Source organism: Uranotaenia lowii, chromosome 3 (genome assembly GCF_029784155.1).
Source record: "Uranotaenia lowii strain MFRU-FL chromosome 3, ASM2978415v1, whole genome shotgun sequence".
NCBI classification, from domain to species: domain Eukaryota; kingdom Metazoa; phylum Arthropoda; class Insecta; order Diptera; family Culicidae; genus Uranotaenia; species Uranotaenia lowii.
The window spans coordinates 247,107,827-247,132,769 of record NC_073693.1 but is presented as its reverse complement, the minus strand read 5'-3'; the positions used below and the strand labels follow the sequence as shown (position 1 = coordinate 247,132,769).

The 24,943-nt window shown below is 36.9% G+C and overlaps 1 protein-coding gene across 4 annotated transcripts; it reads left to right on the top strand.

Moving 5' to 3' along the window:
- Nucleotides 1–861: 861 nt before the first annotated feature.
- Nucleotides 862–24,943, top strand: LOC129755717 (phosphatidylserine decarboxylase proenzyme, mitochondrial). Of its 4 annotated transcripts, XM_055752339.1 has the most exons (6): nt 4,279–4,490; nt 4,673–4,824; nt 4,912–5,048; nt 21,935–22,092; nt 24,298–24,439; nt 24,515–24,942. In XM_055752339.1, the coding sequence occupies exons 1-6, from the start codon at nt 4,417–4,419 to the stop codon at nt 24,851–24,853; spliced, it is 1,002 nt and encodes a 333-aa protein (XP_055608314.1). In that variant the 5' UTR covers nt 4,279–4,416; the 3' UTR covers nt 24,854–24,942. The 4 variants fall into 4 exon arrangements, with proteins under 4 accessions (XP_055608313.1, XP_055608311.1, XP_055608314.1 ...); XM_055752338.1 differs by lacking the exon at nt 4,279–4,490 and adding an exon at nt 862–1,047 and having other exon boundaries at nt 4,673–5,048; nt 24,515–24,939; XM_055752336.1 differs by having other exon boundaries at nt 4,278–4,490; nt 4,673–5,048; nt 24,515–24,943.

Genomic DNA, 24,943 nt, shown 5'->3' with positions numbered 1-24,943 from the left:
ATTTGAAGTTTCTGCGCCGAGTTCTTGCAGTATTAGATAAGAGGAGATAAATGCCTGTAATTTCTACAGTTTTGCTTCGATTGACTTGAAAATTTGACACAACATTCTTGAAATATTTTACAATAAGAAAATAAAAAAAATCGATTTTTTGAAAGTGTTAGACCCTACTCCCCCCTTATATGAAATTATGCTTAACGTGTGCGTCTTGTACAATTTTAGCCTACTACTTCAATCATTGGGTGCAAAATTTGTGTGATCATATCTTCTATGATTATCTCACTCTCCCCATTTTTCTACGCCATAGTTGAAGTGAGTCACATACAGGTGATTTTTGTCATGAAACAGAATAGGATCCTCCTGAATTTACAAAATTCAGATCGCTTTCCGTACCTCAGGGAAACAGTCTCTACTGTTCAACAACAATAACAGTCTCTATATATATTCTATGGTTTTTTAACAAATCTCGTTACATTTTAGCTGTTTTATTATATGATTCGGAGGGCCTAAGCACGCATGTATTTTTATACGTTCAGCACTCCAACAATATAAATAAATCTAAAAATTTAAGAATACATCAGTCATCTGAATTTATTTTCAGAAATGTTTACAAATGGATCAACTGCCGATTTGAACCAGCAGAAGGGTACGCTGCCTCGAAAACGAAATGGCTGCGTCTTTACTATTCTGTTCCCACCGGAATCTCCCTTGCCCACACGCCACTGCCCGACCATATGATCGAAAACGTCAGAATCAGTTGTGAAACCTTCGTTGGTATTGGTACCATCGTGTCAGCAGCTTCATTCATTCATTATAAAACGCAATCCAGTCGCTCGAAGCGTCTTCTTTCTTCAGATTGTTCTGCCCGTTCGTGTTCGAAGGTTTGGTTCGAGTTTCGGTTCCACGACGACGTGTGGTGTGGCGAAGTTATTTACGCGTCTAATATAATAAATTGAAGCCACTCTTTGAAGGTTTTAAAGATTTCTAAATCGTGCAAGTGGCTAAGTGAATCCGGATCATGGCAGTGTATATGATGCCAAGGAGTCATCTGTGAGTATTGCTCGATGCACGATGTAGTCTGATGATAGTGCTACGCTACTGACCTATGTCTGGCGATAGTTTATCGAAGATTGTTCTATGAAACATCGAAGGAAATGTCGAGTGATGATCAATGGAAATGCATTCTCCAATGGCTCGATTTCTCGGAAAGTGGAAGAACGAGAACAAAAGAAAGCTAGCTGCTTGAGCCTGGTCTGCAACCTGGCTGGACTGACGTCGTTGTTTGGGATTAGCGTTCAGCGTTTTCTAATATGATTCTCGATGGCATCGCTTTATGACCAACATGTTCTGGACCATGCGAGTTGTTTATTTTTGTGAACATTCTAGCATAGGCATTGAGGCCGTCACATGTTTTCTTCATTATGGGAAAGTTTCCGTTCCAGAACACCTGCCTGCCGGGCCAATCCATCTATTTTTACTCGGGCTTCTTATCGCGTGGGCGTCTGGTGGTGCTCTTTGCGGCCACACAGGGAGGCTTTAGGTAGTTCACCTTTCCAAGTAACGAGGCCTAAAACCGCGAATGGAAATGATCGATATTCTCTAAATGAGTAACGGAACTGTTACCGATGTTTTTTCGCCTGTTTTGCCCTGTTGTTGGGAGGAAAAATAGAGCTGATTATACAATCGTTCAGATAGCTTCATGCTATGGCTCAGCGCTTAACGTGGATTTGCGAAAACTATGCGTAACAGTTACTATCAGGTATTTACTGATGCAACACTACCGATTACACTTGCTAAGTAAGTGCACATCGCATGGTTCGATTGCCATCATTTATAGAAAAAAAAAACAAAAATTATTACCATCCGATGTTCACGCAAACCGGATAGCACATAGATTTGCAGACAGTATAGTTAAGGTACGTATGTACTTTGATACGTCAATCTTTAAAACAAATTCTTGTGCAAAAAGCATGAAAAAACAGTTAAAAAAAGAATTCTCAAGGGTTTTGATATTGCCAATACTTCTGTGCCTTCATTAATCTCATTAATTCAAGGTTTTTATATTGAAATACCCATAAGTCATTCAAATATATTTTAATGATAATCTTTTTTTATTTTGCTTTATTACTGGCCCATTTTTTAAATTTACAAATGGTTCTATAATTACGGCCCCCCTCTTACTAACCCAAAGTTAGGAAAAATACTCCCGGCACATAAAAACTTTATAAGTAAAATGCCTTAATAAAACCTTTTGTAAATAAAAAAAATGGTTCTATTAAGGCATTTTTTCTTAAGAAGTTTTGTGTGCCGGAAGTATTTTACCTAACTTTGGGTTAGAAAGAGGGGGCCGTAATCTTGTTTTTAATTTCAATCTGTATTCTTAATCAGATCTTAGAACATTAATCAACGGAATATGAACGTATGGTTAGACAATTTCTTCATCTCTCACTTTCACTTGTATTGAAACAATCAAATTTGTATTGAAACAATCAATAAGTAAAGAAAGTTTCTTTCTGTAAAAAAAAAATTAATAATAATGAACTGTTTTTAAATTTGTCATGTTTCACAAGAAATAACCGATTCCAATTACAATTTGGTGCCGAGATTTTATTTTTTCATTTGAAAAATTATACCTAGGTACTTGATAAAAACATATTAAAAATAAGGTAGGTACCTCCCTGAAAATATAATCCAATACAAGATTATCGATTCTGAATCTGAAACCAGAACTCGTTTTTTTTTATTTGTTTGATGCCTGTTTCTTTATAAATTTTTGAACATTCTTGGTCCCTCAGCTGGAGTGATAATAAAAGAAAACTCTTAATCTTACTGGAATTCCGTTGATTTTGAATATTTATTTATTTATTTATTTGTTTAAGTCTTCAAAATACTAAATTATGCACAGACTATTTACAAACTAAGGATTCTTCTTTTAAAGGTTAATTTTGACACGTTAAAATCGAAGTTGTCACTTGTCTCGTTGAATCTCCTACAGCATGTCCAGATGGGATTGTTGAGTTCGTAAAGCGTGCGGAAAGGCGGAAGCCGGAAGAATTGTTGTTGGCGTAAAGTCCGCGGGGGTGCATTTATTGGCAGACGAAATAAGAGTTCACTGCAGTCGATATTATTACACAACAGGTCGTAGACGAAAAGTCGTTGAAGTAGCTTTCTGCGCTGCGCCAGCGTCGGAAGATGAATCAGATTGCACCTACTTTCGTACTGCGGTAGATGCGTTGCGTCGTTCCAGAGTTCCAGGGTAATCGGCGAAGAGCGTACCTGAGAAATCTTTTCTGTACTCTTTCAATGCGATCCGAGTGCAGGGCGTAATACGGCGCCCACACTTGGATTCCATATTCCAAAATACTTCTCACGTGTGAGCAGTAGATAGCTTTCAGGCAGTAGATATCACGAAAGTCTTGTGAATAAAAATTAATTTCTATCAGAATAAACTTATCTTTGTGCATATATAAACATATTTTTTGTCATTCGGTTGTCTGTAAACTGAATTCAGATCAGTCCAGTTCATCAAGAGTAATATGGCAGAATAATTCTGACATGACTTTTCTTTGTTCAAGAAAATTATAAGCGTTCGCCCATATTCATTTGTACGTCGGTTTTGTTAAGCTCGTTAATCTCAATAAACGGGGAGCTTATGTTATTATCTTATGGCTATTTTTCTGGACAAGAAATTATTCGAAGGATAATCAGATTACTTAAACCGATCAAGAATGCGATTTTCTCAAATTGTTCTCGAAAATTTTGAAAACATTAGAAGGGTGATCCCTAATAACTGTTGACAATAATCGAAATTGATTAACAACCATTTGTTCATAAACAGAGCACATGCTAGCCTCGTGCTTCCTTCATGCTACCAGGACAGAAGAGCTTCCGTCATCCATATCTTTAGAAGGTAACGAGGGGGGAGCAAGCCTGGGTGTAGGTTTGCGAATTTACGAATCACGCGATATCTCGCTCCCTGCCACAAGCCCATGTGAAAGCTATTCTGGAGACACTTGTTGAACTGTTAAACTGATACCCCCACTCATACTGAATGTAGGAGTGGTCTCATTCGAATATTTTTTTAGTTGATCTTTTTTACAAAATTAAATACGGCTAGAGGTATTTCTTAATCAATTTCCTAACTGCATTTTGAGAAAATCGGTTTGGATTTGGTGGAACCCCAAATTTATCACGGGTCATGCTTTCTCCCGTGTCGTCGCTCATAATTGGTTGCCAAGGTCATATTCATTTAAGCGCGGACGAACGCAGAACTGCACGGGGACAGTTCCAGCTAGTCGACGTCGACAGTTCGACCCAGAAATATTAGTCGCTATCAGTCTCGCCATTCGGTCAGATCTTGCTCCAGTAGATAGTGGTGGCCGCGCCGCGTCTTATCAAATCTCGCGAACTTAAAAGTGAATGAAGCGCTCAACTGAAAAATCCCCAGCTGCTGGCTCCTCCAATCGAACCGGCCGGCTGTTCGGCTGGAAAAGGTTAATGAACTCTCACAAACATTCAACCCTTATTTAGAGAATCGAATCAAGATGATCTTCCGCTTACCGGTGATCGTACCGGTGATTCTGCTCTGACATCTTCCAATCGATTGCTATCCAGAAGGCGTACCAAAGTGAAATATGAACATAGTCTGGAATTGGTTTGCTTTCTCTTACCGCAGATTGACGAAGGCGGTCAATTTCAAACCAATCCCGAACAAGTGGTCAACCAAATGGACGGTAGTTAGGAGATCGATCTACAGCGGCAAACGCCAGGAGCAGCAGCAGCAGCAGCATCAGAACCAGCAACAGCAACAACAACAGAGTTCCAAAGGTAAATTTGTTAAAAATCGAAGAAAATGGAGTTGGAAGGCAGGAGCCGGTTGGACTATATTATCCGTTTTGGATTGGTGGTTACTAGCTGGTTGGCTGACATGGCGGGGTGTGGTACTTCGGTGGACTCCCCTGGGTATCTGTATGGTGGCCGCCGTTCAGTGGCACCTGCACAACCGGAACCTGGACAGTCAGGGCTTACCCCGGACGGCCGCACCGTGGCAGGTAAGATTTTCTTATATTTTTTCAAAAATCATCACTTTCGGGGGAAATTTGATTTCGCTTTCCAGTTTACTCCTTGAATTTTCAATTTCCTCGATAGATTTATGTTTTACAAACGAATTAACTAATAATTTCGTTGGCTCTATAAATAATTTAAAAAAGGTTAAAAATAATATCAAATTCACTTTCAGTAAAAACGTTTGCAAATGAGTATCAACAATTTAAAATTTTGCCAATTCTTGGAATGAAAAGTTGCGCTTTTTGTCTGAATCTCATGGAAATCGTTAAGAGTGTAATATTTTTTTCGAAAAAGGCTTCAATTCCAAAAATACCCCCTCTCTCCCTTTTTTTAATTCGATTTAGAAAATGATAAACTTGTTAGCTTGTTGTTGGCTCTGGGAGAACTTACATGTGATTCATTGATTCAATAAGTCTGTTTTGAAAAAACGGTAGAATAACGATACAGAATAAACTGCGAGTGCTAGTTCCGTACCCTGGGTTCCCATGGGTCACGGCGGCGGTGTGCATGCTTGTGATAATGATGGTTTACTATCATTGTCCTGAGAGGGTCGTTGCACACATCTTGTCAAGCATGGATCATAATATGACTCAAATTAGAAGGCGTGCTGGACACCTTTATTTAAATTAAATTAGCGGTAGGCTCAATGGTGTCCCAAATTTTCATGATCCATGCTGATAAGATGAATGGGAGTTGAAACACTTGCCCTCCCTTCCGTTGAACAATGGGAAAATTTTGTAGTGAAAATATCACATTTTATTGACATAAAGTGATACTTTTCAATAGGGCATAATCTGTTTGGTAAGGTAGTTAGCTAGTTTAGTTTCATAGAATTAGGATGTTTCAAGTATTGCTAGGTTAGGTATAGGTAATGGTATTCGTCTCCCCAATGCTCTAGAAAGTGTGCATTTGCGGTTTATGAATTTCGTTGGCTTATTCTTAAATCAAGCATTTTACAAGAACTAGGGGCTCATTGGACGGGAATGCTGTTTTGACAAATATGATATTTCAGTTTGTAATACACTTTCGACATTTGTTTTTATTTATTTATTTAGTTTTGGTAGATTTATACATTTTTCGGTTAGGATTGAAATTCATAAATCGAAGTTTAAAATAGAAAATATGATTTCGATAAGCAAGTATGAGTAGATAGTTCAGATCATTTATTTCGGGCATTTAAAAACAGGCACACGGTTTATTTGAATTGAACCCCTATCGTGTAGATTGAGTATTAAAGTTTGTTTGAGAAGTTGACCACAATTAGTGATAAGGTTTTAAAGAACAGCACTGTTATTTTCCTGTTCCGTTGATAAGTTGATGATATTAATAAATCTATTGCTATTTAACCTTATAGTTCATTGTTGATGAGTTTAAGAGACACCTTTTCTAGATTCTGTTTTTATGATATCCTAATTGAGTTATCGAATAACCATGTAGTCGCGTAGAATCAATCACTTGAATATACTTTTTACTTAACAAATCTATGATTATTTCTAAATCAAACTAGGAAGAATCCAAATTTATGGAAACGAGTAAGGTAGATGACAGGTAGGGAAAATTCAACTACGGTAAGATAGTGAACCCTTCTGACAATGATATCGAGGCGTTAGCATATGATATCATATTATTTGATACCATACTGCTATTGCTCGGTTGAATTGAAGGTTGGGTTAACTCGAAGTTCATATGGGGCCCACCAACCGTCCTAGTCCGTCGAGCACTATCTTAACGCTTCCCCTAAACTGGTGCTTCAGAACCCTCGGGCTCTGTTGCCGCTATCCTTTTCTAAACTATACTACTCTCATTTAAAATTTTCCTCTTCTGTCCCCCGTTCTGTTTTTCCTTTCCGGGTCAGCCAGGCGCTCATAAACCCATAAATAAAAAAAAAAAAAAAAAAAAAAAGAATAAACTGCGAGTGCTAGTTCTATAAACTATGATTGAATCACATGGTGATATCTACGTGACTTATTGGTCGCTTTTGATATGGTGCCTTAACACTGGTTGTTTTTTCAGCTCTTACCATCATGTTTTTTTCATCGAATGTATGACTTGACTATCGCTTTTTTTTATCAGGATCTAGAGTGTTTTATCTAAACTGATTGTTATCTTATTTTATTATTTTGATTTTTTATTAAAGAGTTTCTGTTTTTGTTCTATTTTGAATTTTAATTCTGAATTTTTAATTCGAATGATACTCAGGTATTATGAGTATTAAAGCTGCTTTCAATTATGACGATTTTTTTAATTCACAGCATTTCATAGTTTTTGTCCAAAACTGGGAAGATTGACTAAATTATGGAATTCGTAGTACAAAATTCGGTTAGTGATTTCCAATTAGAGTGTCCAATCACTCGACATATTTGGATTTGAATGGAAAACAGCTTTTAAATTCTTGACTATTCAGAAAGGGTAAATTTAGTAAACCTGTGTTAGCAATTGATTTTTGAATAAAATTTCGAAATTTAAATTCGATTCATTTACTTTTGTCTTAAAAATTGTTTTTTCTACGGCATAGAAAGTATTTATCTGGGTTTATTGAACCGGAAAAAAAGATTAAAATCTTATTCAGGAAAACCGGGAAAAATCGGGAATTGATTGTGGACATCCGCTGGCCACCCTATATGATAGAAAAAGCGATGAAATTAATTCCGATACAACAGACAGAGAAAACCCGTTTGACAATATAGAAACAGACCAAGTTTCGAAAATTCCGTGGAAAATCTTGTACTACTTCAAGCGTAAATGTAATAATTTGTTCAAAAGTTTCTTGTTCTTTAGTTGCAATAACATTTATTTCAAAACGCGAGCCAAACTATTGGTTTCTTATTTATTTTTAATCTTAATATATAAACGAAAAAAAAAATGAACGTTTAATCGAGTCAAAATTCACGTATAATCGAGGCACCGGATTATCGAGTCTACGTAGAATCGAGTTCGCGCTGTAGTTATCAGCATTTCGGATCAGTTGCAACTTAAACTTTTTTTTTAAACAACATTTTTTTACACTTTTATTTGTAAAGAATCAATCAACCTGAAAGACGCCAATTCTTATGAAACTTAAATTGACAACAATGAGTCAAAAATTTTGATCCGATGACTGAAAAAACTATTTCAGCTTATGAATTTTTAAAAATTTTGCTGTCAAATATGAACTGTCATCGATAAACTTTTTGTTATTCATATGAAGATGACTTGCTCTCTAAGGGTCCAGCGCCGATTGACCGGCGCATAGGGCTGAGATAAAAGATCCCCACTGCTGGCGATCCGGAGCCAGCGTCTTCACTTGCTGCCAGCCAAGGTTCTCGTCAACTGTGCGGATTTCAGCGGCTAGACTTCGCCGCCACGAGCTTTTGGGCCTGCCTCTTCTTCGATGCCCATCTGGATTCCAGTCAAGCGCCTCTCTGCAAAACTCGTTTTCATCTCTTCGCAGCGTGTGCCCAATCCATCTCCACTTACGTTCCCGAATCTCGATTTCTAGCGCCTTTTGATGACACCGGCGATGAAGTTCAACGTTTGAGATCCAGTTGCCAGGCCACCAAGCGCGGATGATGTTCCGCAGGCAGCGATTCACAAAAACTTGCAGTTTTCGCGTCGTCACCGCATATGTGCACCAAGTTTCACACCCGTACAGCAATACGGATTTGACGTTTGAGTTGAAGATTCGGATCTTAGTTCGTAGAGAGATCTGGCGTGACCGCCAGATGTTTCGGAGACTCGCAAACGCAAATCGGGCTTTTCTGATCCGGGTTTCGATGTCCTTCTTGGTACCACCATCAGGCGTAATCTGGCTACCAAGATACTGGAAGCACTCCACTGTCTCAACCTGTTGTCCAGCTACCACGAAATTGGAACGATTTTCTGTATTGATTTCCATCGACTTGGTCTTTCCGACATTGATTTTGAGACCTGCTGCCTTGGAGCTTTCGGTGAGGTCGTCGAGTTTGCTCTGCATGTGTTGTTGTGTTTGGGCGAGCAAAACAATATCGTCTGCCAGGTCAAGGTCGTTCAGTTGCTCCATGGTTGAAGGATTCCACGGCAATCCTCGGTTTGGTCTACAGTCAATCGATCCAGTCAAGATCTCATCCATTACGATGAGATGACTTGCGGATCACGCAAAAATTGCTTGCGCTCTATTACGAACAATTTGAATAAATCTATTGATGTCATTGAATTATTTGATAAAATACTAACTTCTATTTAAATGAAAATTAACAGTGAAAATTGGAAATCTCTGTATGAAAATATTCAAAAAAAATTATCCACAATATAAAAGGAATAGATTAATTTGTTCGATACCCACAAGTTCATCTCACGTTGAAAAAAAATCCAATTTTCAAAAATACTTTGATTTCAATTTTTTTTTTATCTGAACGGTCAGATCGTCGTTTAATTTATTTTCAACACCCCACATAACAATTGTTTTGAAAAAAACTCTAGATAATTTTTCGAGACATCATAGCAACAAAAATCCAATCTCATAAGAAATGTTCAGGTTTTGTTTTAACATTTTAAAACGCCTCCGAAAAAAGACTATCGTATTTAACAATATGACATGAATAAAAAAAACGGTTAATCGAAAAATTTGACAAATGATCAATTTTGCAGGGAGTTTTTGTAAAATTTTTAGAATCCATCGCTCAAAAAATGTATCCTAGCCCTAAAAAATCTAGCCGTGTATACGGGTCGGGAATTCCTGGGATCGAAAGTGGACTTTACAGTTCAAACCTTCTCTAAGAACAATTTTCCATCCATCACAGATTGAAGGATTTCATTATGATCCAAACTTAACCTTGAGATCGAAACTACGAAAGAAAGTGAAGTTTTTAATTAATTTCCAATACCAATTCTTTTTAGTTAATCATGTCAATAGGTTTTTCCCAAATTCATATTTTCAATTAAATTTGATAGTATTCTTGAGACAATCGAACATCTAAATGTAAAAGTTGATGTGATTGTAATTAGTGAAACGTGGCTTACTGAAGATAACTGTTCCATCTATAATATGCCTGGATTTTTTTTCTATTTTTTCATGTAGAGAACAGCCTTACGGTTAATTGTATGTAGGTATGTTCATAAAAAAATAAATTTCAAACCAAAGATTAATATTGCTTGTGATGGGTTTCCTAGAATAAGCGTTGAAATAACCCTTTTTGGCCATATTTTAGAGGTGCATGGCATTTACAGAAAACCTGCGTATCCTTTCAATTTGTTGTGTGATCAATTTGAATCCCTACTTTCGACTGTACCTGACACACATTCATGTCTTATTGTTGGTAATTTAAATGATCCTGTTAATCTTGTCTATACAAATGTTGTGTGCAAATACAAATCATTATTGGAGTCCTATAATTTTGCCTGCACAAATTCATACCCAACCAGACCTAAAAGTCAAAATATCTTAGACCATGTAATTTGTTAGGTTAAAGATATCGAACGCCTATCAAATGATACGATACTCACAGATATAAGTGACCATTCACAAGTACTTACAATACAACATTTGAAATTTTATCAGAAAGACAAAAAATAATCTTGAATAAACACACAAAACTTAATAATTTTTTTTTCGGAATATTTAAGATGTTTTGTCCCAGGAGACAACGTAAATAACGGCATTGAAGAAATATCAGCTACCTACAATCGTATATTCAAGCAGTGCACAAAAACCAGGCTTCCGAAAAGTACAGCTTTGCTATGACAGCTTTTTTCTTGCCAAACAAACTGTCTCGGTTTTCCTTACCACTCGGTTCGCTACTGTACCGTCGATAACGAATCGTAATGCTTCGGATACATCGCACACGTGCGAGAACCCAGGCTGTATCTGAACAATCTGCTCAAAGCATGCGTTGCCGAAAGTGTTGTGCTTTAAGCTGTAGCGAACCCAACCGACAGTTCAATTTTCATCCCCCCATCCTCCTGTTTCGAAAATAATTTCATCCTAACTGTCGGCTGCATGGCGTGACAGTTTTTGCAGGACTGTCACGGGTGACTGTCATGCCCATACCGTACCCATGCCCGATCGTATGCGCTGCTGCTCGGATCGAATAGATCGAACGAGCCATATATTCACACCGAGCAGCAGCATACGACCGAGGCGTAACGCGATGTGTGGTGCCGGTGCAGGTTAGGCGGAAAGGGGAAGGGGAAGGGGGGGAGGGTGATTGGGGTGATCACCACCCGCAGTAGATTCAAGCAAAGGGAAAATACGTTCGTTCGAAATTAACTCGGCTCGAGCGAATCTCGGCTACAGTCGGACGGAGTGAGTAGTACTGTCATGCGAAATTCAACGCATTGAAAACTGTCACGAAGATTTTCCCAAAACTGTCACGAAGCTTAAAAAACTTTCATACCCACGAACAAACTCTCGCATGAGGTAAAACAAGCCATCGCTGTACATTGCACGACCGCTCCTTTTAAAACTGTCGGGGAAGAAATATTCGGGTAGCTTTCATCGAGGTGCATGTGCGACATTCGCAAGAATACTGTCGTTCGCCAGTACTTTTCGGAAGCCTGACAAAAACTGTATCTTATCAAATCTGAAAGGTAGATATTGGCCTTGGATGTTGTACGAACTTTGGGCCTTAATAAAACTAAAAAACAACTATTTTAAACGTGTAAAAAACATCCTAATGATAGTTACCTAAAAAAAAATGCTTCAACACATTAATAAAAAACTATACCATAATAAGAAAACGTGCAAACGGTTATATTTTGAACGTCTACTGAACAATACCCCCCACTCTAAACTATGGAAAAATATCAATCAACTTTTGGAAAAATCGAATAACATACAAAAAATGTGTTGCTATAAGTTCAACAAATGCTTTTCTTCGATAGGATCAGATCACGCCAAGCAAATACCAATTGAAAGGGAGTTTGCTGTCTTGGCTAATATCAACGAAGTGCAAAACTCAATCTTTTTGCAACCAACTGAAGAAACTGAAGTTAGCTCCATCATACTTACTCTAAAAAAAACAAAAATAGCTGTTGACCAAATTATTTCCCTACCAGCGTAGTAAAAAATAACAACATTCATTCTTCGCCCATTCGCCGCTCAAAAAATTCTTCAACTCAATAATAGAATCAGACAGTTTCCCGGATTGCCTAATACAGCACTATTAATACAGTGACTCCTGTATTTAAATCAGGTGATCCTGAGGATGTAAATAACTATCGACCTATATCTAGCCTTAGCGTTTTTATTAGAATATTCGAGAAATTGCTCATAAATAGAATCTTCAACTTTCTTAATTATATCAATGTGTTTACAAAATGCAATACGGGTTTAGATCGCGATTTCTGAATTTGTTGATTCCATAATTGAAATTATAGATTCCAAAAACATTATTACTGGATTTAAAAAAAAAGCCTTTGATACACTTAACCATGACGTCTTACTAGCAAAGTTGAACAAATATGGACTAAGAGGAATAGCTAACGATATTATCAGAAGTTATCTCGAAGACAGAAAACAATTTGTTTTAGTTGAAGAGTAAATAGTGAAGTAAAGAATATAAGCATAGGCGTTCCACAAAGCAGTAACATTGGGCTATTATTCTTCCTTCTTTATATAAATGGCATAAGTAATCTTCCACTCATTGGTACAGCTAGGCTTTTCGCTGATGATACTGCTCTCTTCTATTCAGGAAAATTTGCAAGTTCTATTATATATATAACTTGGAAAATGATTTAAAGCTGCTATCAACATATTTCAACAGCAATTTACTCTCATTAAATTACGCTTAAATGAAATATTTGTTGTTTCGCTCATCGAGGAAAGTAATACCATCACAGAGGGACCCATATATTAATCAGTTTATCATACAAGATGTACAAAGTTTCAAATACTTAGATATTTATTTAGTTTGACAATACTCTTTCGTGGAAAAGTCATCTATAAAATATAAAAAAAAAAGAATTTCACCTCTCTGTGGAGTGCTCTGGAGATTGAAACACTTTGTTCCTCAACATGTTTTGTTGACATTTTACCATGCATTCATCCACTCAACATTAAACTATTTCATACCAATTTGGGGACGAGCATCTCAATCACATCTGAAAAAAAAACTACAATCTCTGCAAAACAGGTGTTTATAAAATAAATACAGGCTTCCCATGCTGTATACAACTTAACTCATTTAATCTTCCAGTTCTCATAACATTTTACCTTTAGTAGATATTTGTGATTTCCAAACCATTTTGTTTTTGATAATCTGCACTCATCAAATACTATCCAAAACCTTACCTTTACTACTTGAGAAAGGACACACAACACCCGCCGTTTGAATTATTTGCAACGTTGTCGGTCGATAACTACCTTAGGGCAGAGAAGAATTTCCTTCATAGGCCCAACTAAATGCAACAACTTACCCAATGAATTTTATAAAAAACTAGCTGACCCGGTGTGCTTTGCTACACCTTTCAAAATCGAATGATATTTTCAGAATTTACTCAAATTTTTACTGTTTTGTTGGCATTATTTTAAATCAAATTATAACATAATTCATAAGCAACTGCTATAAAATGAGAACTGCAGCTGGAGTTTCGGATGGCAATCCAAAAATAACGAAAACTTATATTCTGAATCTTGATCGATAAATTTGTGTTAAAGATCCGATAATTTTAATCTGTTTCCTTAAGCTTCGCCCTCAAAAAGGAGGGTCTCAAATAAATCGTACGCAAATAATCCAACTGATAAAATATGGTTGTTTTTTCTTGATATATTCTGGATTTATGCTAGAAAACTGATAAGAGAGCCTCCCCCCCTGTCCTTCCCTCCCCCCTGCTGAATGGGGGGTGATCTTTAATAATCAAACCCATTTTATTCATTCCCAAAAATCTTTTTGTATCAAAAATTGTTAAATTGGTTGATAAGTTTTTAAGCTTTACAACAAAATTTATATGGAACCCCTTCCTTTTTTCTCCTCTCTACACTATAAAGTGAAAGGGTCTATAACAATCGTAGAAACATATCTCGTAACCAAGTACCTTTCCATGACATATTTGTTTCCATTTGTTGGCTTCGTTAGCATAAATTGAGAACTAATGATAACATAATTGTATTGGGCTTACCTCCCTCTTCCCATATACCTACTCACAGAATAGAGCATGGTGTGTCAGATAATCATAGAATCATATCAAAATGATTTTCCATGTTAAGTTTGGTCCATTTCTCTCCTCTTCCCTTCCTTTATTCCCAATTCTATCATCCCACTGCAAGAAAGGAATTGTTTGATGTAAAAAAATTTCTCGTTTTAAAATATTATCCCATGCCAAATTTGGATTTATTTGCGTTTTAATTTAATGATTAATGGCATTTCGGTGAATTATACATTCTAATAGGAAGAATTTCAAATGAAAGTAATGAAAATTATAGACGGATAGATTAGATTAGGAAGCATGAAAGGTGTTGAAAATGAGCCAAGAGCGTGATTTGAGAAAACTTCTTGCCGCACAAGACCATTTGTCCCACATCGTATTATTGTCTAGAAGAAGCAAAGTCGATAGGCTGACTTTGCATTGATCTATACAATGATACATGGATGGATCGAAGCACGTGTTTTTCGTACCCCGATCGGTACGAAAAACACGTGCTTCGATCCATCCATGTATCATTGTATAGATCAATGCAAAGTTAGCCTATCGACTTTGCTTCTTCTAGACAATAATACGATGTGGGACAAATGGTCTTGTGCGGCAAGAAGTTTTCTCAAATCACGCTCTTGGCTCATTTTCAACACCTTTCATGCTTCCTAATCTAATCTATCCGTCTATAATTTTCATTACTTTCATTTGGAATTCTTCCTATTAGAATGTATAATTCACCGAAATGCCATTAATCATTAAATTAAAATCATAAACCAGCGGTGATAAACTGTTAACACATTTATTTGCGTTGTAAATTCTTGAGTTATGCATAAACTTGAAAGGAGAACCATCCCCCTTCCGTTCTCCCCATTGGATGGAGGGGGGAGAACATAATATTCATAAAACTATTTTTTGTTCTCAAATACTTTTTGATACCAAATTTTATTTCATTTGCTCTATTAATTCTCGAGTTATGCAAAAAAATTGTATGGAAGCCCCCTTTTCCCCCTTTTTATCTTTCCATTGAAAAAAGGTGGCTTCAATTAATAACAGAAACATTTCTCGTATCCAATACCCTCACATGCCAAATATGGATCAATTTGCTCGATCAGCTCTCCAGTTATACTGAAAATTGTAAGGGAGACCTCTTCTCCCCGTTTTCATCCACCATTTTGAAGGTGTGCGTGTGAGGGATACGAAATATTCATAGAAGCATTTTTCGTACCCAAATATCATTCCATGCCAAATTTGGTTCCGTTTGTTGTTATAGTTCTTGTGTTATGCAATAAAAAAATTATGAAACTTCCCTCCCTCTTTCCTTTCTCCACGCTAAGGTCTCAAACAATCATTAGAACATGTCGCGTTCCCAAACATCCGCCCATATGCCAAATTTGGTTCCGTTTGCTTGATTAGTTTTTGAGTTATGTAGAAATTAAAAAGAGGGCCCCTCCCCCCTTTATATCTCCCTACTGGAAAGAGGGAGGGGTCTCAAATAATTATTGAAATATTATTCGTATCCAAATACCTTCCCATGCCAAATTTGGTTACATTTGCTTTATTAGTTTTTGAGTTATGTAAAAAAAATATATAAGAGACCCCTCCCCCTTTCATCTGCAGGGAGGGAAGGGCCTCAAAAATCATTGAAATATTTTTCATATCAAAATACCTTCCCATGCCAAATTTGGTTCCAATATCTTGATTAGTTTTCGAGTTATATGTAAAATTGTAAGGTAGCCCCCCTCCCCCCTTCCTATCACCCCACTGAGAGAAGGGAGGGGTACCTAATATTCATTGAAATATTCCCCGTTCCCAAATACCACCTCATGCCAAATTTGATACCATTTGCTTGATGGGTTCTCGAGTTATGCAAAAAATTGTCTTTTATTTAGGAGGCCCCTCCCCCCCTTCCTGTTAGGGGGAGGGGTCCCAAACCAGAATAGGAACCTTCCCCGGCCTTCAATACCCCCACCTGCCAAGTTTCAAGCAAATCAGTTCAGTAGTTTTCGAGTCTATAGGGAACAGACAGACAGACAGACAGACAGAAAGACAGACAGACAGACAGACAGACAGAAATTCATTTTTATATATATAGACTAGCTGACCCGGTGTGCTTTGCTACACCTTTCAAAATCGAATGATATTTTCAGAATTTACTCAAATTTTTACTGTTTTGTTGGCATTATTTTAAATCAAATTATAACATAATTCATAAGCAACTGCTATAAAATGAGAACTGCAGCTGGAGTTTCGGATGGCAATCCAAAAATAACGAAAACTTATATTCTGAATCTTGATCGATAAATTTGTGTTAAAGATCCGATAATTTTAATCTGTTTCCTTAAGCTTCGCCCTCAAAAAGGAGGGTCTCAAATAAATCGTACGCAAATAATCCAACTGATAAAATATGGTTGTTTTTTCTTGATATATTCTGGATTTATGCTAGAAAACTGATAAGAGAGCCTCCCCCCCTGTCCTTCCCTCCCCCCTGCTGAATGGGGGGTGATCTTTAATAATCAAACCCATTTTATTCATTCCCAAAAATCTTTTTGTATCAAAAATTGTTAAATTGGTTGATAAGTTTTTAAGCTTTACAACAAAATTTATATGGAACCCCTTCCTTTTTTCTCCTCTCTACACTATAAAGTGAAAGGGTCTATAACAATCGTAGAAACATATCTCGTAACCAAGTACCTTTCCATGACATATTTGTTTCCATTTGTTGGCTTCGTTAGCATAAATTGAGAACTAATGATAACATAATTGTATTGGGCTTACCTCCCTCTTCCCATATACCTACTCACAGAATAGAGCATGGTGTGTCAGATAATCATAGAATCATATCAAAATGATTTTCCATGTTAAGTTTGGTCCATTTCTCTCCTCTTCCCTTCCTTTATTCCCAATTCTATCATCCCACTGCAAGAAAGGAATTGTTTGATGTAAAAAAATTTCTCGTTTTAAAATATTATCCCATGCCAAATTTGGATTTATTTGCGTTTTAATTTAATGATTAATGGCATTTCGGTGAATTATACATTCTAATAGGAAGAATTTCAAATGAAAGTAATGAAAATTATAGACGGATAGATTAGATTAGGAAGCATGAAAGGTGTTGAAAATGAGCCAAGAGCGTGATTTGAGAAAACTTCTTGCCGCACAAGACCATTTGTCCCACATCGTATTATTGTCTAGAAGAAGCAAAGTCGATAGGCTGACTTTGCATTGATCTATACAATGATACATGGATGGATCGAAGCACGTGTTTTTCGTACCCCGATCGGTACGAAAAACACGTGCTTCGATCCATCCATGTATCATTGTATAGATCAATGCAAAGTCAGCCTATCGACTTTGCTTCTTCTAGACAATAATACGATGTGGGACAAATGGTCTTGTGCGGCAAGAAGTTTTCTCAAATCACGCTCTTGGCTCATTTTCAACACCTTTCATGCTTCCTAATCTAATCTATCCGTCTATAATTTTCATTACTTTCATTTGGAATTCTTCCTATTAGAATGTATAATTCACCGAAATGCCATTAATCATTAAATTAAAATCATAAACCAGCGGTGATAAACTGTTAACACATTTATTTGCGTTGTAAATTCTTGAGTTATGCATAAACTTGAAAGGAGAACCATCCCCCTTCCGTTCTCCCCATTGGATGGAGGGGGGAGAACATAATATTCATAAAACTATTTTTTGTTCTCAAATACTTTTTGATACCAAATTTTATTTCATTTGCTCTATTAATTCTCGAGTTATGCAAAAAAATTGTATGGAAGCCCCCTTTTCCCCCTTTTTATCTTTCCATTGAAAAAAGGTGGCTTCAATTAATAACAGAAACATTTCTCGTATCCAATACCCTCACATGCCAAATATGGATCAATTTGCTCGATCAGCTCTCCAGTTATACTGAAAATTGTAAGGGAGACCTCTTCTCCCCGTTTTCATCCACCATTTTGAAGGTGTGCGTGTGAGGGATACGAAATATTCATAGAAGCATTTTTCGTACCCAAATATCATTCCATGCCAAATTTGGTTCCGTTTGTTGTTATAGTTCTTGTGTTATGCAATAAAAAAATTATGAAACTTCCCTCCCTCTTTCCTTTCTCCACGCTAAGGTCTCAAACAATCATTAGAACATGTCGCGTTCCCAAACATCCGCCCATATGCCAAATTTGGTTCCGTTTGCTTGATTAGTTTTTGAGTTATGTAGAAATTAAAAAGAGGGCCCCTCCCCCCTTTATATCTCCCTACTGGAAAGAGGGAGGGGTCTCAAATAATTATTGAAATATTATTCGTATCCAAATACCTTCCCATGCCAAATTTGGTTACATTTGCTTTATTAGTTTTTGAGTTATGTAAAAAAAATATATAAGAGACCCCTCCCCCTTTCATCTGCAGGGAGGGAAGGGCCTCAAAAATCATTGAAATATTTTTCATATCAAAATACCTTCCCATGCCAAATTTGGTTCCAATATCTTGATTAGTTTTCGAGTTATATGTAAAATTGTAAGGTAGCCCCCCTCCCCCCTTCCTATCACCCCACTGAGAGAAGGGAGGGGTACCTAATATTCATTGAAATATTCCCCGTTCCCAAATACCACCTCATGCCAAATTTGATACCATTTGCTTGATGGGTTCTCGAGTTATGCAAAAAATTGTCTTTTATTTAGGAGGCCCCTCCCCCCCTTCCTGTTAGGGGGAGGGGTCCCAAACCAGAATAGGAACCTTCCCCGGCCTTCAATACCCCCACCTGCCAAGTTTCAAGCAAATCAGTTCAGTAGTTTTCGAGTCTATAGGGAACAGACAGACAGACAGACAGACAGAAAGACAGACAGACAGACAGACAGACAGAAATTCATTTTTATATATATAGACTAGCTGACCCGGTGTGCTTTGCTACACCTTTCAAAATCGAATGATATTTTCCGAATTTATTCAAATTTTTATTGTTTTGTTGGCATTATTTTAAATCAAAATATATCATAATTCATAAGCAACCGCTATAGAATGAGAGCTGCAGCTGGAGTTTCGGATTGCTACACAAAAATAACTTAAACTAATATTCTGAATCTTGATTTGTGTTCAAGATCTGATAATTTTGATTTGTTTCTTTAAACTCCGCCCTAGAAAAGGAGGTACCAAATAAATCGTACGCAAACAATCCAATTGATAAAATATGATTGTTTTTGATTGATATGTTCTGGATTTATGCTATCAAACTGATAAAAGAGAACACCCCCCCCCCCCCCCCCCTTATCCTTCCCTTCCCCCTGCTGAATGGAGATCGTGATTTTAAATAATCATACCCATTTTTTCGTTCCCAAAAATCTTCTTGTATCAAATATTGTTCCATTGGTTGATAATTTTTTAAGTCCCCTTTTTTCTCCTCTCTATACTGTAAAGCTAAGCTGCCGCTCATAGCAAGTCCGTCCCATTTGCGTTTTTGTTGAATTGAGAAAAACGGCAATGAAAAATCGTAAAATGTTCCATCGAAAATTCGCCACTGGTATGCGTTTTTAATCAAAGTAATCACCAGAATCTGTCACAGCAACGGCAATCTAAAGTTTTTCGCTTTATAAGGTTTGTTTTTTCGTTTTAATTCTGTTAAAAATCATTTGCTAGGCTCTTATGGCAGTGGGACCGACATGCGTTGATTTAAGCCATATGGGACCGACTTGCGATCATTTGTGCAATGGGACAAAATGACTTGGGGTTTTTTTTCAATGTTCATCAGAACAAAGTGCTGAAAACAAAATTTTCTATTGAAACTACAGATAAAATTAAAGTGATTCCAGCGATAAACTGAAAAATGACAAAAACGCAAATGGGACGGACTTGCTATGAGCGGCAGTAAGGGTCTATAACAATTGTAGAAACATATCTCGTAACCAAGTATCTTTCCATGCCATATTTGTTTCCATTTGTTGGCTTCGTTAGCATAAATTGAGAGCTAATGCTAACAAAATTGTATTGGGCTCACCTTCCTCCTCCTATGTACTTACTGAGGATAGTGTGTCAGATAATCATAGAATCATACCAAAATGATTTTCCATGTTAAGTTTTGTCCATTTCTCGGAAAAAAGTTAAGTGTAAGCTTTTCTCTTCCCTTCCTTTATACCCAATTCTATCATCCCACTGCAAGAAAAGAATTGTTTGACATGAAAAAATTTCTCGTATTAAAATACCACCCCATGGCAAATTTGGTTTTTTTTTGCGTTGTAAACTCTAGAGTTATGCATAAACTTGAAAGGAAGTACAATCCCTCTTCCGTTCTCCCCATTGAATGGAGGGGTGAGAACTTAATATTCATAAAAATATTTATTGTTCTAAAATAATTTTTGATACCAAATTTTATTTCATTTGCTCTATTAATTTTCGAGTTATGCAAAAAATGTTTGGAAAATCCCCTTTTCCCCTTTATGTCTTTCCGTTGAAAAAAGGCGGGGCTTCAATTTATAATGAAAACATTTCTCGTATCCAAATACCCTCATATGCCAAATATGGTTGAATTTGCTCGATCAGCTCTCCAGTTATACTGAAAATTGTAAGGGAGACCTCTTCTCCCCTTTTTCATCCACCTTTTCGAAGGAGTGAGGGATACAAAATATTCATAGAAGCATTTCTCGTACCCAAATATCATTCCAGGCCAAATTTGGTTCCATTTGTTGTTATAGTTCTTGTGCTATGCAATTGAAATTGTATAAAACTTCCCTCCCTCTTTCCTTTCCCCGCTGGAAGAAGGAAGGGGTCTCAAACAATCATTAGTACATGTCACGTTCCCAAATATCCGCCCATGCCAAATTTGGCTCCATTTGCTTGATTAGTTTTTGAGTTATGTAAAAAAGTAAAAAGAGGGCCCCTCCCCCCCTTTATATCTTCCTACTGAAAAGAGGGAGGGGTCTCAAATAATCATAGAAATATTTTTCGTATCCAAATACCTTTCCATGCCAAATTTGGTTCCATTTGCTTCATTGGTTTTTGAGTTATGTAAAAAAATATGAAAGAGGTCCCTCCCCCTTTCAACTGTAAAGAGGGAGGGGTCTCAAATAATCATTGACATATTTTTCGTATCAAAATACCATCCCATGCCAAATTTGGATCCAATATCTTGAATAGTTTTCGAGTTATATGAAAAATTGTAAGATAGTCCCCCTCCCCCCTTCCTATCACCCGCCTGAGAGGAGGCAGGGGTACCTAATATTCATTGAAATATTCCCCGTTCCCACATACCACCTCATGCCGAATTTGATACCATTTTCTTGATTGGTTCTCGAGTTATGCAAAAAAATGTCTTTTATTTGGGAGGCCCCTCCCCCCCTTCCTGTTAGGGGGAGGGGTCCCAAACCATTATAGGAACCTTCCCCGGCCTCCAATACCTCCACCTGCCAAGTTTCACGTAAATCGGTTTAGTAGTTTCCGAGTCTATAGGGAACAGACAGACAGACAGACAGACAGACAGACAGACAGACAGACAGACAGACAGAAATTCATTTTTATATATATAGATTTCCAATAAAAGTCTATAATTCTGAGTCTATGATACCCCCGTTTTGCATTCACTCAATACCTAAGTCATGCAGATGACACATCACAATTTCTAAGTTCGCAAATGTTGGCCCCATCAAACTGGAACGGGTCAGCAATGATTTGCTAAATTGTATACCAGCCAACAAGAACTACTCCTCCCACTGTCAACTAACCATACATTAATGATTTGCACACTTTATCATCCCCCCTTTCCCGTCAATTTGGCGCGCTACATACATATGGATAGATGAACGTATACTGCTCTCTGCCGCTGCGATTGATGAGCCGCTGCTGGGGCTGGCTGGCCGATTGCCGAATTCCGACGCCTGCCCGGCCCCTGGTCTACGGGCTGTACTCGTCCGCATTTGGGGTCAATCTGGAGGAAGCCGCATCGTCCGATTTCAAGTAAGTGTTTTGAGAGAGCAAAAAACTATCAAAAATAAACTGATAAATTCATTTAAGTATACCTAGAAGACCTCTTCCAGTTGATTGAGTTAAATTTTTGAGCTAGGTATCATCACGTGATTCTGAAATTTAGAACAACAATTTTTAACTTTTTGGAAATAATTTTTATAAATAATCAATAGAAACTTTGCCAAAATTTCCCTTTGATCTTCAAAAATAACTCGAATAAAAATACCGTCCAGATTTTAATTGTTTACTCTCAACTGCGGTAAATTTGAGTTTGGTCCCGTGAAATAATTTACTCAAAATCTTATCAATGTTTGCCAACAAAATGTTATTGCGCCTTAAAAATTATTTGATTGCACTTTAGAAGCTAGAGACCAGCAATTGGTGCGCACATTTGCTTGAATGATAACACAGACAGAAGGTAACGAAACATTGTGTTTTGCATTTGTTTTTAATTCAAAAAAATATCTGTTGGTGTGTGGATCGTGTGCTTCACATTTTGCTACCATCCTTCAACTTGGTCCTAATGATTCTGGATTCGTTTGTTTAAAAAAAAGCCAGCTTTCTTTCATCTGCTTTCGCTTGGGTGCGGTCTGTTTTTTCTCCTACTTCGAGATGTTTCCTAGGATTAACTGTGAAGAAAATTTAAATCACTATTGAACTTAACAATCTGAAATCTGAACAAAATCTGAAATCTGTAATCTATGAAATCTGAAATTTGATCCTGTAATCTGAATCTGAAATCTAAATCTCAAATAAGAATCTGAATCTGAAATCTGAATCTGAAATCTGAATCTGAAATCTGAATCTGAAATCTGAATCTGAAATCTGAATCTGAAATCTGAATCTGAAATCTGAATCTGAAATCTGAATCTGAAATCTGAATCTGAAATCTGAATCTGAAATCTGAATCTGAAATCTGAATCTGAAATCTGAATCTGAAATCTGAATCTGAAATCTGAATCTGAAATCTGAATCTGAAATCTGAATCTGAAATCTGAATCTGAAATCTGAAATCTGAATCTGAAATCTGAATCTGAAATCTGAATCTGAAATCTGAATCTGAAATCTGAATCTGAAATCTGAATCTGAAATCTGAATCTGAAATCTGAATCTGAAATCTGAATCTGAAATCTGAATCTGAAATCTGAATCTGAAATCTGAATCTGAAATCTGAATCTGAAATCTGAATCTGAAATCTGAATCTGAAATCTGAATCTGAAATCTGAATCTGAAATCTGAATCTGAAATCTGAATCTGAAATCTGAATCTGAAATCTGAATCTGAAATCTGAATCTGAAATCTGAATCTGAAATCTGAATCTGAAATCTGAATCTGAAATCTGAATCTGAAATCTGAATCTGAAATCTGAATCTGAAATCTGAATCTGAAATCTGAATCTGAAATCTGAATCTGAAATCTGAATCTGAAATCTGAATCTGAAATCTGAATCTGAAATCTGAATCTGAAATCTGAATCTGAAATCTGAATCTGAAATCTGAATCTGAAATCTGAATCTGAAATCTGAATCTGAAATCTGAATCTGAAATCTGAATCTGAAATCTGAATCTGAAATCTGAATCTGAAATCTGAATCTGAAATCTGAATCTGAAATCTGAATCTGAAATCTGAATCTGAAATCTGAATCTGAAATCTGAATCTGAAATCTGAATCTGAAATCTGAATCTGAAATCTGAATCTGAAATCTGAATCTGAAATCTGAATCTGAAATCTGAATCTGAAATCTGAATCTGAAATCTGAATCTGAAATCTGAATCTGAAATCTAAAATCTGAATCTGAATTATGAATTTGGAATCTGAATTTTAAATGTAAATCTGAAATTTGAATCTCTTGTGTATATTTATGTTATCGATTGCATAGGTTTTATTGCAGATTTATTACAGTTTATTTTCCCCCAAATGAAACAATCGATTTAATCAATTTCAAAATAAAATCACAATGAAACTGTCATCTCGGTTTTGTTTCGGTACAAAACCGACTATGTCTGAAAACATTGCCCTTCATTTGTTCCATTTTTTTCACATAACACATGACATCAAAATTTATCTGCTGATTTCTACTTGGTCACCTGCAGCACTAATATGATTCACATTGTTAAAAGCTTTCTACCCTTCAATCCTTTTCGATAAAACAAATACAATTTTACTAGACTAACAGTGTCCTGTTTCAATTTCCAGAAACTACCGTAGTTTAGCGGAATTTTTCACACGTTCCCTCAAGACCGATGTCCGGTTGATTGACTCCGAAAGTTGCATCGTGTCTCCGTGTGATGGACGTGTTCTTCATTTTGGTCCGGCTACCAACAGCCAAATCGAGCAGGTAATTGAGCTCTGACTGATCGGCTAAAATGCTTCAATCAATTCAAATTAACGTTCTACTTTTTCTCAACCGTAGGTCAAAGGTGTCTCGTATAGTCTGGAAGCATTCCTTGGGCCACCCACCTGGTGTGGCCAGGACAAGGACAGCCAAAGCATCGTGGACAAGGTCAAGAAAAAGGACCCGGAAAATATGCTGTACCAGTGCATTATCTATCTAGCTCCCGGTGATTATCATCGGTTCCATTCTCCGGCCGAATGGAAACCGGAACTACGGCGACACTTCTCCGGGGAGCTGTTATCAGTGAGTCCCAAAATTGCCAAATGGATGCCCGGACTTTTCTGTCTAAACGAGCGTGCCCTGTACATTGGCAAATGGAAGCATGGATTCTTCAGCTTCACAGCCGTCGGTAGGTAGTCTTTCTTAACGCTACAAAATTAGAGTAAAGCAAAAAAACCCGGATCTAAGTTGTAATCAATCGAAGTTGGGCCCCAAGCAAACCGTATG